At 43.6% G+C, this 17,001-nt stretch overlaps 1 protein-coding gene across 6 annotated transcripts in view; it reads right to left on the bottom strand.

Annotated features, from left to right (window-relative positions):
- The window catches only part of RALGAPB (Ral GTPase activating protein non-catalytic beta subunit), a 392,859-nt gene that overhangs the window by 156,751 nt on the left and 219,107 nt on the right, over positions 1-17,001 (bottom strand). For all 6 annotated transcript variants that reach the window (XM_029614592.1, XM_029614596.1, XM_029614594.1 and 3 more), the window contains one exon: positions 1,257-1,386. In XM_029614592.1, the coding sequence (XP_029470452.1) occupies positions 1,257-1,386 (130 nt within the window). The remainder of the gene's footprint in view (positions 1-1,256; positions 1,387-17,001) is intronic.

The following is a 17,001-nucleotide window of genomic DNA, read 5'->3' as shown; positions in this document are numbered from 1 at the left end:
TACAGAGAAAGGCAACAAAAATGATAAAGGGGATGGAATGGCTGGCTCCCCTCAGCTTGGAGAAGAGGAGACAGAGGGGATATGATAGAGGTTTTCAAAATCATGACTGTGATGGAACAGGTATATAGGGAATGGTTATTTACCTTTCTAACAGTACTCTCCATAAACTAACAAGTAGCATATTTAAAACAGAGAAATTATTTTTTTCGCCCAATGCACAATCAATTTGTGGAATTTGTTGCAGGAGGATATGATCAACGCTTCTAGCATAGCTAGGTTTACAAGCAGTTTGGACAGGTTTCTGGAGGAAAAGTTTATAATCAATTATTAACCAGATACTCTTGCAAAAGCCAAGTCTACCTGGCTAATAAAGATCCTGGAAGTGAGCAACATGCTTATCCCTGGGAGTAAGCAACAACAAATTGGGTTTAGTCTTTGGAATTTATCAGATAATTGCTAGTAACCCAAATTGGCCACTGTCCGAATCAGAATGCTGCCTCAATGGACCTGCAGTCTGACCCAGAAGACACATCTTATGTTCTTAAAACAGGCCTACTGACAGAGGTGTAGAAAAACTGAAGAAAACTTGAAAACACAGAAAATTCTAACTAGGAGTTTAAAAGAGTAAAATAAAGCATCAGAGCACACTTTCAGCAGCAAACATCAGCTAATAGTGGAGCTCTGGGGAAATACAGTATTGACAAATAAGTTCTTTGATGCTAATGGAAAAAAGGAAACTGGGGCATGCTGTACCACCGAATTAATGCAGGAGCTATCACGTGAAGTCAGAAGGGACCACTGTCTCTTAAAAGAAAGCTCTGGAAATATATTTCGTGATTCTGAGACAGTCATATCACCCATCAATGTGATTGGTGATTCACTGGAAACATGTTCCATGATTCTGTAACAGTCAAATCACCCATCAATGTTATTAGTGATTCAACTTGTCTTCATATGAAGCTCAGTATGTGTGTTTTCTGTATCTTGCATTAATTAATGTCAAGTGGCATCAGCAAATTGTCAGTAAATTCAGCTGAAGAAAGATCTGTATGTACCCTGTTTCCACTACTCTGCAGATATGAACAATAAGTCAGCAGCACTTGTACTAGATTAACCTAATGGTTTCAATTTTAGACAGAGACTGTCATTGTGAAATGGATTTCCTAAAAATACAGATTGTGTAATTATAGAAAAAAAACCCCACATCTTTAACACAGACGCAAAGTTAAACGCTTTTCTTAGAATTTTGCACCTACCATAATCCCTGAGCAGTGCCTGTGCTGGTCTCTCACTGTCTGGCGTGGTTGGTTCAGTGCTTCCTCCACTTGCAGTGCTGATGCCACTATTAGTGCGACTGTGGCTTTTTAAGTCATTCTCTCCACCATCCTAAGAAATTGGAAATTAATATTAAATGCAAAACTAGGAGAATGAGATTGATATTCAAAGTGGTTTGTTCTGCTAACTCCCCAGATTAGCGGGATAAACCAGGGTTTACATTTCCTGCCCCACCAAGCAATGAAATTTTAACTGAGTTAGTGATTACTGGGTTAAAATTTAGCTGAATAAGACAAGAGGTGGTGCGAGGGCGTTTTGGGGGCATGGCTTAAGTTTATCTGGCTAGTGCTAATATTTAGCACTAGCAGGATCAAGTTATCCGGCTAACTCTGGTCAGAAAAACTGCACTCCTAAAATTACCTGGATTATTACAAAAAAACCCCCCCAAAACCTAACGGGCTGAGTAGAGTCCATCCAAATTTTAAAAAAGGTAGCCAGCTGAGTGGGCCAATCCTCCTCTTTCCCACCCCTCACCTAAATTAAAAATAAATGCAACAGGCAAGCAGCACCCCAAATCCATCACAGGATGGAGCCCAATCACGGAACACTTCTGTCAAAGTTTCCAGAACTTTGACTGGCCCCTACTGGGCATGCCCAGCATGGCACTAACCCTGCAGCCAGCAGGGGTCCCCCTTCAGTCTTGTTAAAAAGCTACAGGTAGTGCCGAAAATAAAATAAGAAAACATTACGAACCCAACACCGCGGGGCGGCGGACGGGTTTCGTGAGGACTAACATCCTGCTGTTCTGTGAGAACACCTGTTACAGGTAAGCAACATTTGCTTTCTCTCATGAAAAGCAGGATGGTTGTCCTCACATATGGGTGAGTACAGAGCTGAGGATGTCCTAGTATGCACCAAATGTATTCAGGCATGCAAGGCACTAGGCCTGGGATGAAATTTGGCCGAGGGCATCCTGAACCTCACTGGGCAGGCGGAAGGGTGTTGGTACGTTACGTTGTAAATAGGTTGCACAAGACAGACTGGCCAAAGATGGAATCTTGTCTTCCGGCTTTGTCTAAGCAATAATGGGCTGTAAAGGTATGGAGAGAACTCCAGGTGGCAGCCCTGCAAATGTCAGGAAGCGGCACCGAGCGTAGGTGTGCTACTAAAGTCGCCATGGCCCTCACAGAGTGTGCTTTAACACGGTCTTGAAGTGGAAATCCTGCTTGCTGATAGCAAAAGGATATGTAGTCTGCCAACCAGGAGGAGACAGTCTGTTTACCCACAGGCTGCCCCAATTTGATAGGATGGAAAGAGATAAACAATTGAGTGCTTTTCCTGTGGGCAGCTGTACGGTCTAGGTAGAACGCTAGAGCCCGTTTGCAGTCAAGGGTAAGCAGAGCCTGCTCTCCTGGATTGGAATGGGGCCTGGGAAAAAAGGTAGGTAGTATGATGGATTGATTGAGATGAAACTCCGAAACTACCTTAAGTAAGAATTTTAGGGTGAGTGCGGAGTACTGCCCGGTCCTGCAGAAGTTTAGTGTAAGGTGGGTAGGTATGCCTTCCACTCAAAAGAGAAAACAAAGTAGCAGGCAGAGCAACCAGAAGTACTCCCCATATCCATGACTAAAAAATTATGGGGCACCAAATTCCTATCCCCTGTTCCCACTCCAAAAAGTGCTGAGGAACTCCAGCGGGAGAAGAGGTTTTACTTCCTCCCACTGGGCTGCAGTCTAAATGGCAGCTACATTTATTTTTAATTCAGGTAGGGGATGGAAGAAAGTGGGATTGGCTCTCTTGGCCTGCTACTTTTTTCCCCCTAAACTTTGGTGGGAGATGGCAGGGAGAAGGATGAAGTCCTGCTGTTTGTTTATTTTTTATAATAGTCAATAGCTTACTGAGCAGCAAATACTCAGATAACTTTAGAAGAGAATCTTTGGCGCATTTTTATCCAGAAAAGTGCTTTTGAATATTTGGCTCAAGTTATCCAGATAATTTTATCTGGATAACTTCTCTGCTTGCTGGCTTAAAGGTGAAATTTCATACCGGCATGCACATAAAAATTATCATATACATGCATAAACAGTCTCTACTCACGAATTCCGTATTTTATAAAAGTATAAATTATGCACATATTTTCAATTTCATGTGCACATATACGTGTGTAATAAAGGGGTGATCTAAGGGCATTCCCGAGCGGGACCAACAGTTACGTGCGCAAGTTGCTATTTGGAAAGACACTTATATGTGTACTTTTTCCAACTTACTCATGTATTGTTGCACCTGATAATTATCTGGCTTAAATGATATTGATCGTGTTTATTGTGTAATACTGACTAGGTGGGTAGTTTGAATGAACTGGGAGGAGTTCACGATGAAGAATCAAGGTGGGTGTCAATGACCTGGAGAGGTTCTGGGGAAACTGGTGGACTAAATGGTAAAACTGATAATTTCACTGATGCGCACATGTTATAAAACACACCAACTTACACATAAATCGGGACTTAAGTGGATGAGTCCTATTTTATACTTTCACATGTAAAATATACTCTGCTTTTTACCTTTTAACAGGTTGGCAATCCACAACAGGACACTGTCCCCCATCCCATGACTTTTCAATTTCCTAAGAAGTCTCATGAAGGACTCTGTCAAATGCTTTCTGGAACTCCAGATAAACTATATCAACTGGCTTAACTTTATCCACGTTTATTAAAGCCCTAAAAAAAAAAAAAATGCCCCAGATTGGTGAGGCAAGACTTTCCTTGGCTAAATCCATGTTGGCTTTGTCCCACTAAATTATGCCTATCTACATGTACAGTCATTTTGTTCTTTATAATAGTTTCTACCATTTTAATGTTTAATCATTTTTAGTGAAGAAATCAATAACAAATACAGCAATATTTAGCATGTGGAGACCCTTACACCCGCCACATACAATATGAAACAGCAAAGGCATTTTCATAGTTTCATTTTCTGTTTTTCCCCCCCATCCCCAAACCCATCCCTTGTCAACTAACAACCAGTACAATCAGGAGGAAAGACATGTTAGAAACAAGCAATAAAGTAAAATAACATACAGCAAAGCACGACATCAATTTGGAGCATTAACCCTAATAATCTTACACATGATAGAGCTCATTCCTCAAGTGAACAAAACTTCAAAGCTTACTTATATGGACAAATCATTTATCACTACACTTCCGATCTTATTAGGCAAAGCTTGAAGATATGCATCCCAAACCTCCAAAAAGATCCAATGACGCTGACGCGTCAAGTCAGTCGCTGTTTATTCCATTAACATTGAATTGTGAAAGACATTCCTTTCACCATCAGAAAGAAGGGGCTCCCTTGTCTTTCCACACCTTGAGAATACTCTTTTTCCCTATTAGACAGGCTTTATGTTTTAATAGCCTATTACCTTTACCTTGAATTTGGAATGATGAGGGGTCAACAAATAAGACTCCCTCTGGCAGGAAAGAGATATTCTGTCCAAGAATTTGCTAAAAAAAAACCCAAACAAAAAAAAACCCCCAAACCCTTTAATTCCATTCCAAAACTTGTTAACTTCTTCACATGTCCAAAAGACATGGCCCAGTGTCCCTTGATTTGGAGATCATCTGCATAAATATGCGGACAATCCTGAATTCTGGGGGAATTCTGTGCTACTGCAGAGTGCAGAATTTGCGAAAAATTCCCCTCCTGCACAGAATTTTCCAAATTCTGCGCAGAAAAGGGCAGAGGAGACCCCCGGCATGCTGCGGAGTGCACGCCATTCGCAGTGAAGATGAAGACCCTGGCATACCGCGAATGGAACGCGCCATTTGCGGTGAAGATGAAGGCCCGAGTGAGGGTAGAGAGATGTGTGTGTGTGTGAGGTGAGGGGGAGGGAATGTGTGAGGTGAGGGGGAGGGAATGTGTGAGGGGAGGGGGAGAAAGAGAGGGGAGGGGGAGAGAGAACAGGGGGGGGTAAATAGGGGTTGAGAGAGAACCGGGGGGGGGGGGGGGGGGGTGTGCTTAAGTGCGGGTACCAAAGAGAGGGAGCCTATATGAGGAGATTGTGAAGGAGTGTGTATGTGTGAGAGAGATTGGGAGCTGGTGTGTATGACAAAGGGATCGTGTGTATGTGAGGGTGCTAGCCTGTGTGAAAAGATTGTGTATATGTGTGAGAGAGAGCCTGTGTGAAGGGTGTGTGAGCCCTTTTTAAATATTGGGGTTACATTAGCCACTCTCCAGTCTTCAGGTACAATGGATGATTTTAATGACAGGTTACAAATTTTTACTAATAGATCTCAAATTTCATTTTTGAGTTCCTTCAGAACCCTGGGGTGTATACCATCCGATCCAGGTGATTTACTACTCTTCAATCAGGCCTACCACATCTTCTAGGTTCACCGTGATTTGGTTCAGTTCATCTGAATCATTACGCATGAAAATCTTCTCTGGAACGGGTATCTCTCCAACATTTTCTTCAATAAACACCGAAGCAAAGAACTCATTTAATCTTTCCGCGATGGCCTTATCTTCTCTAAGTGCCCCTTTAACCCCTCGATCATCTAATTGTCCAACTGACTCCCTCGCAGGCTTTCTGCTTCGGATATTTTTTTTTTTAAAGTTTTTACTCTGAGTTTTGCCTCTAGGGCCAACTTCTTTTCAAATTCTCTCTTAGCCTGTCTTATCAATGTTTTACATTTAACTTGCCAGTGCTTATGCTTTATCCTATTTTCTTCTGTTGGATCCTTCTTCCAATTTTTGAATGAAGATCTTTTGGCTAAAATAGCCTCCTTCACCTCACCTTTTAACCATGCCGGTAATTGTTTTGCCTTTCTTCCACCTTTCTTAATGTGTGGAATACATCTGGACTGTGCTTCTAAGATGGTATTTTTTAACAGTGTCCACGCCGCTTGCACACTTTTTAACTTTGTAGAAAAAAATTGAAAGGAGCAGCTACAAAGGTAAAAACTGTGCAAGAGGCGTTGACATTGTTAAAAAATACCATCTTAGAAGAACTGTCCAGGGGCAATCTGGGATACTACAGACCAGTCAGCCTGACTTCAGTGCCAGGAAAAATAGTGGAAAGTGTTCTAAAGATCAAATTCACAGAACATACAGAAAGACATGGTTTAATGGAACAAAGTCAGTATGGCTTTACCCAAGGTAAGTCTTGCCTCACAAATCTGCTTCAGTTTTTTGACGGGGTTAACATGTAATATGTTAACATGTAGGTGGAGGTCACGTGATGCACTAGCCTGGTGAGACGTGCTCTCCAGAGCTCCGGGTGTGAGCCAGCTAAAAGCTAACAATTTGAAGTGTTAAAGATAGGCTCCGCGCTGCCAGAAGATCTTGACAGATTGCGGAAGACTCTAAGCACCAACCAGGAGCTTTGTAGGCTGAAGGGTATGTCGGCAAGACCGCCACGAAAGGAGAAAGAAAAGCTGAAGTGTGGTGGAAGTGAGCCCAAAATGGCCGACGGCGCGAAAGAGCCTGAAAACGCTGGCTTTGATGAAGCTGCGATCACCCGAATGACGGCGGCCGTGGTGGAAGCGCTTGAACCTAATTTCGCGGGGATTGCCGAAAACTTTGCGACCATTAAAGAGTCGTTAGGAGGCATTGGAAACCGGATTGAGATCGCGGAGGGCCGGATAGCCGCGGTCGAGGAGGACCAGCAAACCCTTACGGCCCGGGTGACGGCCCTCGAGCAGGCAGTGAGCATGGCGGACACCAAATTAGAGGATCTCGAAAACCGGGCGCGGAGGAATAATCTTAAGTTTATGGGCCTACCCGAAGAGATCCTGGAGGGTGAGTTACAGACCTTAATTGAAACTTGGCTGCCCGGGGCGCTGAACTTGGATAGTTTGGAGGGAAAGCTGGTTGTCGAGAGAGCGCACCGACTGGGGCCCCGGAGGGAGTCAGAAACCCGCCCGCGTTTAGTCATTGCCAGATTTATGAACTGGGCTCAAAGATCTTTGATCCTCACTGCCTTTCGCAAGAAGCGTGACCTCCGATATAAAGACCACAAAGTAGTGATGTTTCAGGACTTTTCGGCGGGAGTGGCGGCGAAGAGGCGTCTGTTTGGCCCTCTGTGCAATGATCTCTATAACAGCAATGTTCGTTTTGCACTACAGTTCCCCGCGGTCTTAAAAGTGTGGCGGGATGGAAAGGTGTTCACCTTTGACATGCCTGATAAGGCGAAGGAGTGGCATCAAACTAATGGCGGTGCGAAGTGACAAGGCCTTGGATTCATAGTAATTGATCCGGGAACTGACTGACAGCGACTTTATGGTATGCCGATGGAGGAGCAATGGGAAGCTATGATTAAGTTTTTGAAGAGCATATCCAGCCGGGAAGCCACGGCTTTGGGAGGCATGTACAGTGTTATTGGATTATAACTTGTTTGCGATGGTTGCACCACAGAGACATTAGTACCTCGGCCACGAGGGGACTCAAGATAGCAGCGAGGTTTCTTCTGGAAGTATGTTAGGGGCACCTGAGATCCTGCCCCGGATGCCATGCTTAGCGCTTGCGCAGTGCAGCGATGCCCAGTGGCGCTCCTGCCCGCGAAACTTGCACGAGACGGAGCGGGATTGGAGGCGGAGAGCTGGGGCACAGTTACGACTCTGCTGGGCTGCCATGTATGATCTGGATTGAGGGTGGGCCGCAGAATAACGTCTTGCAGGGGCTAAAACTACCTAAGTTACATTGGTGCATGTTTCTTTTCTTTTTTTTTTTTTTTTGCTGTGTCATGTTTCCCTACCTTGTATCTTTTTCTCAAATATCTTTTTCTCAACTGTTCATCAGGACGGATTACATGTGTTCAATAATGGTATGATACGGGAGGCTTAGAACGGTGCGGGGGTTGGCTCACACCTGGTTGCATCATACACGGTCCTCTTACCCACTTATATGTGGGGCTTATCCTTTGTTTTTCTTTACCTGGGGGGGGGGGTTTGGGGGGAGGGGAGGGAGTTCGGGAGGGGGTAGGGGGGGATGATGATACACACTTCACCACACTGAGGCAGGAAAGTGGCATACCACCTCTCCAGGTGGCGGCTCAGGCTGGGAGGCCGCCGTCCGGTGGATGGCACCAATGGACTGGGTGGTATGAGACGGCTTTAACGACAGGATAGGACGGATCAGGTATATATCCTGGAATGTGGGGGGTATTTCTACGCCGATTAAGAGACAAAAAATACTGAGTGCCCTTCAACGGCAGCAAGTGGGAATCGCAGCACTTCAGGAGACCCACTTGTCTATGGCTGAAAGTCTGAAACTAAAAAAACATTGGGTGGGACAGTGCTATGCTGTGCCTGCGGTGGGGAGGAAGGCAGGAGTCGCGATACTAATACATAAATCTATTAAGTTTGAGTTAATACGACAGGTGTCAGATGAGCGGGGCAGATATATTATTCTGATAGGCAAGGTCAATGGCATGGATATAACAGTATGCAATATCTATGCTCCGAATGTGTATACTCATGCCTTTTTCCAAGGAGTAGTAGCCGAGTTGGTGGGTATTATTCGCGGTCCCGTGGTGATGTTGGGAGACTTTAACTGTGTAAGGGATTCTGAGGTGGACAGGTCCCAAAGGGCACAGTCTACACAAAATATGAGGGGAAAAGGGGTCGCATATATGTGTGAAGAACTTCAGCTTATTGATATATGGCGAACCTTGAATCTGACTGAGAGGGACTATACGCATGTTTCGAAGGCGCATGCAACTATGTCTAGAATCGACTATGTGTTGATTTCGACTAGTTTACTTTCCAGCATTGGACAAGCCAAAATAGGTCCTATAGAAATATCAGACCATGCCATCATCTGGGTGGATATCGGTGAGAGGGCTGGGGGGGATGAGGCACGTCATGGCGGTTTCCGAGTCATCTGTATACTGATGAAAAATTTCGGGACTTCCTATTGAGTAAGTGGGACGACTTTGCACTCCATAACAACGCTCATAAAATTGACCCCTGGCTGTACTGGGAGACCAGTAAGGCAGTCATGAGGGGGGAAATAGTGTCCTACACCATAGCGAAATCCAAAGCGATGTGCAAGAGTATAGTGCTCTTAGAACAACAACTGCGACAGGCGAAGCAACGCTTGGCTCTCCTGAAATCTCCTCAGGCGTTAGAGCAATATAATGGTGTACTGCGCTCGCTCAATACTTTACTTCATGAGAGGGCGCGGAGGGGGATGCAGAGAGGCGCGCATAATTTTTTTAGGTATGGGAATAAATCGGGCCGGGTTTTGGCAAACATGGTTAGGCTAGCGAGGGGCAGCACGGTGATTGACAAATTGAGACGGGCAGATGGGACCCCACTGGTAACGGGGGACGAGATATGTGCAGAATTTCGCATATTTTATGAGAAGTTATATAGGGAGGACAGGAAGGGGGGTCGTTTACAAGAGGAAGAGTTTTTCTCTGGCCTTTCTATTCCTAAGATCACGGCCCACCAGTTGGAATATCTAAACAGACCTATCCAGCTTGAAGAATTGCAGAGCGCTATACGGGCTAGTAAGCTTAACAAAGCCCCAGGTCCAGATGGCCTTTCCGCCGAATACTATAAGTGTTTGCATTTGAGGGCAGGGAGTGACCTACTGGCTTTTTACCGGGAGGCACAAAGGAGGGGTCGTTTTCCTGAGGAAACCACCAGAGCTTATATTACGGTATTGGAGAAACCGGGAAAGGACCTGTCTACCCCAGCGGCATATAGGCCGATCTCTCTTCTTAACTTCGAAGCAAAATTGTTTGCCAAAATTATGGCGGATCGGTTGGGAGGTGTTTTCCCTGATATTATCACACCAAATCAGGTGGGGTTCGTTAAAGGGCGTGCGATAAGTACCAATGTCACTAAACTGATCATTGCCATGGAGGAATGCCATAAACAAGGGGTAGAGGCAGTGGTGGTGGGATTTGATTCGGAGAAGGCATTCGATAGGGTCTCTTGGGAATATCTTTTTTCAGTGTTACACAGATATGGCTTTGAGGGGGAAATTGTCCAGGCCATTCAGATGCTCTATCACGCACCAACCTCTGCGATTAGAGCGAATGGGCAGGTTTCTGAGGATTTCCGCTTATTCAGAGGCACGAGACAAGGATGCCCCCTGTCCCCACTGTTATATATTTTATCCATTGATCTTCTGCTACGGAAAATTGAGGCGGATGTCCTGATAAAAGGGTTTGTCTGGGGGAGGCAGGAATTTTCAGTGTTCGCCGATGATGTTTTGGTGTTTTTAACATCCCCGCAACCATCATTGGATAGAGTTCTGGCACATCAACAGTTGTTTGGGGCTTTTGCAGGGCTAAAAATAAATGTAGATAAATCTGAAGCTATGGAGCTGGGCCCGAACATACGGGAAAATTGGATAGGGGAGTTTAAACTGCGCTGGGTAGACAAGACCATGAGATATTTAGGAATTTTTCTCACTAGAGATGTTCATCGCCTCTATGAAGTGAACATTCGTCCGTTACTCACCAATCTGTCTAAAAAGCTTAAAACATGGGGTACTTTACCGTTATCCCTGAAGGGGAAAATTGCATTACTCAAAATGTTGGAATTACCTCGCTGGTTGTATGTCTTACAACAGCTCCCATTGTGGATCAAAAAGACTGATCTTGATCTTATCCGTCGGGCGATCCGCAATTATTTATGGGGGGGGCCGTAAATCAAGACTGTCCCTGCAGACCTTGCAGTTAACCCTGGCGCAGGGGGGGTTGGCCTGTCCCAATTGGAGAGTATATAACTTAGCGTGCATATTACGACACGTACAAGACTGGTTAGAGAATACAGGGAAGTTTACTCCCAGAGAATTTCTTTTAGCCTGGCTTTATCCCTATAATCCGGAAACGTTGATACAAGTGCCTGGGGCACAATTGCCCACGGGGTACCATCAACATATGCTAATTGCTTCAGGGAGGAAGGCATGGAGGTTCTTGTGTCTTCAACAATTAAAATTAGGTGGCATTACCACGCCTTATGTTACTCTCTGGGGTAATCCTATGCTCCCTAGTGGGGTACAGGGTGGGGTGTTCCAAGGGTGGCGAGCTAAGGGGATACAGAATGTCTATAATTTATTTGCCCCGGGGACAGGGATAATGTGGACATTCCAAGAGATGCAGTCCGTATATGGGATTCCGAAGCAAGATTTTTTCGCTTATTTACAGGTTAGGCATTATATATACACCCTGATGGGCACTTATACTTTGGCCCCAGGCTGGGAGAGTTTAAGGGGGTTCTTTGGGCCCCGATCCAATAAAGGGCATTCCTGCTCCTCGTTGTCTCAAGCCTTGCGGGAAATCCCTGTGCAGCTGGCTATACTGGAGATACAAAATAAGTGGGTGAGGGTGGCCAATGTCTATCTGGCTACTGATGCAATAGGTGAAATCCTAGAAAAAAGCGCTAAAGTGTCAGAAAATGTGATTCTTCAAGAGGTGGGTTTCAAGCTTTTGCATTGTATGTACATTTCTCAGTCGCAAAGATATGCAGCGAAACTATGTGACTCTCCCACCTGTATCAAGTGTAAGCGGGAAATTGGTACTTTCTTTCATGGGATTTGGGAGTGTGATCAAATTGAACTCTTTTGGACAGAGATCTTGTTGCGTTTGGAGTCTTTACTGACTGTCTCCATTCCAAAGGACATAAAACTATGTCTGTTTCGCTTGCCGCATACGGCTTCTCTGCAGGATTTACCAGACGCGGATTGGACTTTTCTGGAAAAAGCCTTAGTAATTGCGGTACAGACCATTATGTGTCACTGGATTTCACCGGAGCGACCTACGGCGGGTCAGTGGCATGAGCGGCTGGTGGCGCTGTTGCAACAGGAGCTTTGGACTGCGCAGACCCAGTCTATGGCGAAACAGATTTTATGCTCGGCAATATGGAACAGACTCTGGTGGTCTCTTTCGGATGTTCGGCGGAGTCTTATTTTAACCACCACTGGTTACAAGTATACGCATTCCAGGAGCGGTGGCAGTTCGAAGTAGGGTTTATGTAACTGTCCGGTCCCTACACGGTTTCAGAAGCAGGATGCAGTTGCGGGACCTTACATTGAGTTTGGCTGGTGGGATATGGATGGTATGACACGGCTATGTCTGTACGGTTAACTATTTGTGGTGAGGTGGGTATGGGGGTTGGGGGAAGGGGATGGGTCCTGGAGGGGGTGGGGATGGGGATGATGTTAGAACAAGATGTTAGTCCTGGAAAAGTTTTGTTCATTTGTACGTTGTTACAATAAAACCTCAATAAAGAAAGTTAAAAAAAAAAAACCATGTAGGTGAACCAGTATATATAGTGTACTTGGATTTTCAGAAGGCATCTGACAAAGTTCCTCATGAAAGGCTTCTAAGAAAAGTAAAAAGTCATTGGATAGGTGGTGATGTCCTTTCATGGATTACAAACTGGTTAAAAGTCAGGAAACAGAGAGTAGGATTAAATGGACAATTTTCTCAGTGGAAAAGGGTATACAGTGGACGCCCTCAAGGATCTGTTCTAGGACCCATGCTTTTCATTATATTTATAAATGATCTGGAAAGGAATACGACTTATTCAGAGTATATAAATCACAAACGGATTGTGATAAATTGCAGGAGGACCTTGTGAGGCTGGAAAATTGGGCATCCAAATGGCAGATGAAATTTAATGTGGATAAGTGCAAGGTGATGCATATAAGGAAAAATAACCCATGCTATAGTTACACGGTTAGGTTCCATATTAGGAGCTACCGCCCAGGAAAGAGATCTAGGCGTCATAGTGGATAATATTTTGAAATCATGTGCTCAGTGTGCTATGGTAGTCAAAAAAGCAAACAGAATGTTAGGAATTATTAGGAAGGGAATGGTGAATAAAACGGCGGATGTCATAATGCCTCCGTATCGCTCCATGGTGAGACCACATCTTGAATACTGTGTACAATTCTGGCCGCTGCATCTCAAAAAAGATATAGTTGCGATGGAGAAGGTACAGAGAAGGGCGACCAAAATGATAAAGGGGATGGAAATGCTCCCCTATGAGGAAAGACTGAAGAGGTTAGGGCTGTTCAGCTTGGAGAAGAGATGGCTGAGGGTGGATATGATAGAGGTCTTTAAAATCATGAGAGGTCTAGAACGGGTAAACGTGAATCGGTTATTTATTCTTTCGGGTAATAGAAGAACTAGGGTGCACTCCATGAAGTTGGTATGTAGTACATTTAAAACTAATCGGAGAAAATTCTTTTTCTCTCAACACATAATTAAACTCTGGAATTTGTTGCCAGGGGATGTGGTTAGTACAGTTAGTGTAGCTAGGTTTAAAAAAAGGTTTGGATAAGTTCTTGGAGAAGTCCATTAGCTGACTTAGAAAATAGCTACTGCTATTACTAGCATCAGTAGCGTGGGTTATACTTAGGTTTTTGGGTACTTGCCAGGTACTTGTAGCCTGGATTGGTCACTGTTGGAAACAGGATGCTGGGTTTGATGGACCCTTAGTCTGACCCAGTATGGCAATTTCTTATGCTCTTATGAGAGAGAGACATAGGTAGCCTGTGTAGGTGTGTATGCAAGAAAGAGGGACGCTGTATTGGGGGATGTGTGCGTGCGAGAGACAGAGAGCCTATATGAGGGTGTGGGTTTGTGCACTAGAGAGAGGGAGCCATGTGTATATGAGAGAGAGAGACAGACAGACAGACAGAGGGAGCCTGTGTGAGGGGCAGTACTGAGAATGGGGTCAAACTCTGGGAGTGGCGATAGAGTTGAAGAGGTTGAGCCTAGAGTTGGAGGGGAGAGATACTGGCAGGTGGAGATGTTGGGCACCTGAGAGGGCAAAGTGGCTAGGGGAGCTGCATCTAAGTAATAACTTTTTTCTGTATTAATTTAAAATGTAATTACTTAAAGACTATCAATCAAAACACCTCTCCAAAAAAGGAGGAATTATACTTTATCCTTACTACCTCAAGACAAAATTTTTTTGGGAAATTTGAAATTAGAAAGTAGTGGGTCACGTGATGGGGTTTTAAAACATAAAAAAGTTAGTTGGGAAAGAGTAAATGAGGTGACTTTGTGTGCTATATACACGATACTGGTTGCAGCCCTATGTGGGCAAGAGCCAGGCAACTGTGAAGGCACATTTATTCTGATACAATTTCCCAAAAAGATTTTGTCTTGAGGTAGTAAGGATAAAGTATAATTCCTCCTTTTTTGGAGAGGTGTTTTGATTGATAGATTTATATAAGGAGGATTTTGAAGCCTTTCTATAATTGGTTTTCTGTGGTTCATTACTTAAAGACTGTCATGTAAATTGAGTTATTTTGACCAACATAAAGTATGCAGAATTTTAAGTTTTTGTGCACAGAATTACCCCAGGAGTAAATACTCAGCTTTCCAAATAATTTCATCGATACTGCTCATAAAAATATTAAACAGTATTGGTGAGATAGAGGAGCCCTTTAGTACTCCAACTCCCATCTCAGTCACTAGAGAAAAATTATCCTGAAAAACCACTACTTGTTTTCTCCGTGTCAAAAAAGTTCCCAACCACTTCAAAACAAAACCACCAATACCTAATAATTCACAGCGTCTCAAAAGAAGTTGGTGGTTTACCACATCAAATGTTGAAAGAGATCCAACAAAACCAATAATGCCCCTTCTCCTTTATCAATTAGCGGAAGAGCATCATCAAAGAAACCAACAAGGTTTCCATACTAGAACCTCTTCTAAAACCAGCCTGAGATGTATCTAAAAGTTCAGCTGATTCTAAAACATCTGAAATCTGTTTTGTTACAGCTTTTCCAGGACTTTAGCCACAAATGAATCTCACTGACTCCTCCAATGGACCTAACGGACTGACTGCAACAACCATCAAGTTACATTCCAGCACTATGTAAAATAGTTGTTCCTTTTTGGTTTTTGTTTTTTTCCCCTTACTCCTAAAACTGTTCAGGCTTGTCTTCTCCCAGTTCCTACTTCCCCTGTTTTATTGTAACTTTCTTGCTTCTCTTCACCTGTTAAATGTTATTTATTTATTTATTTTTACTTTTTATATACCGAAGTTCTTGTAGGGACTACAAATCACTCCGGTTTACATAAAACGAAGAACTGCTCAACAGAGAGCGGAGCTTTACATGGAACCGTAGAACATATGGAACAGTATAACTGGTTGACAATTTAACATAGTGCTAAATAAAGTAATAATAGTTTAACTGGTAATAAATAAAGAAATATAATATTTTATATGAGAAGTTTAACTATTTAACGTAGCAATAAATATAAATATAAGCAATGCCAAATATATATATGAAATAAAGTGAATTTTTGAGCTCAAAGATAATTGTCCAGTTGCAGATTCTTAAAAGTAGTATTTGATAAAGTGTCCATAATTAAGGGATACCTAGTAATTAGGAAGTCTGTCCGTCACAGTAAGATTAAGCGTCTGGGAAAGCTTGTTGGAAGAGAAATGTCTTCAGTCTTTTTTTTGAATTCTTGATGACTGGGTTCTAGTCTAAGATCTGGGGGAAGCGTGTTCCACTGGTGTGGGCCTGCTGAAGATAGCGCTCGTTTGCTCAATGATGATTTTATTTGCGGAGCATGCAGTGTTCCTCTGTATGCGCTTCTGATTGGTCTGGAGGAAGTGTGCGGTTGGAGTTGAGAGCTTAATGTGATGGGAGCTAGTTTGTTTGTCGCTTTGTGGATGATAGTGAGTACCTTATAGAGTATCCTTTGTTTAATGGGGAGCCAATGTAAGTTCCGAAGGATTGGGGTGATATGATCTTTTTTGTTAGTGCTAGTAAGAATTCTTGCCGCTGAATTCTGAACCATCTGTAATGGTTTGATAGTGTTGGCGGGTATACCTAGTAGCAGGGAGTTGCAATAGTCGAGCTTAGAAAGAATATTGGATTGTAGTACTAGCCTGAAGTCGGAGAAGTGAAGGAGGGTTTTAAGTTTTTTGAGGACTTGCAGTTTGTAAAAGCAGTCCTTTGTGGTATTGTTTACGAACCTTTTTAGGTTTAGATGATTATCAAGCCATGCTCCAAGGTCTCTGACGTCAGATGAAAACGAGTTGTTTGTGTTTGGTAGAGAAAGGCTGGAAGAGATTGTGCATGGATCCTGGGAGACAATGAGCATTTCGGTTTTATTAGCATTTAATACTAAGTTGAGGCTTGAGAGTAGGTTTTTGATGGGCTGTAGGCATTCGTTCCAGTACGTGATGGTTTTTTGAAGGGATTCTGTGATCGGAAGGAGGATTTGTATGTCGTCTGCATAGAGGTAATGGGTAAGCTTAAGGTTTGAGAGTAGATGGCAGAGAGGGAGGAGGTAGATATTGAAGAGGGTGGGTGAAAGTGATGATCCTTGTGGGACTCCTTGCTCTGTCAGGATTGGATGCGATTCTTTGTTGTTTATCCTTACTTTGTAGAATCTGTTGCTTAAGAAGGAATGGAACCATCTAAGGGCTGTGCCTTTGATCCCTATGTTGGCTAGTTGGTCTATTAGAGTGGAGTGTTTTACCGTATCAAATGCAGCGGAAAGATCCAGAAGAATGAGCAGGTAAGATTGTTTATTCTCCAGATTAACGAGGATTGTGTCAGTGAGAGATAGTAAGAGCGATTCGGTGTTTAGGCGTTTTCGGAATCCATATTGAGCTGGGGATAGAATGTTATGATCTTCCAAATAATCTGACAGTTGCTTGTTGACAATTTTTTCCATCAGTTTGGCAATAAGTGGTAAGTTTGCGATGGGTCTAAAATTAGCTGGGTCTGATGGGC

Source organism: Rhinatrema bivittatum, chromosome 8 (genome assembly GCF_901001135.1).
Source record: "Rhinatrema bivittatum chromosome 8, aRhiBiv1.1, whole genome shotgun sequence".
Classification (NCBI taxonomy): domain Eukaryota; kingdom Metazoa; phylum Chordata; class Amphibia; order Gymnophiona; family Rhinatrematidae; genus Rhinatrema; species Rhinatrema bivittatum.
The sequence above is the reverse complement of the archived record's forward strand: the minus strand, read 5'-3'. Positions and strand labels throughout refer to the sequence as shown.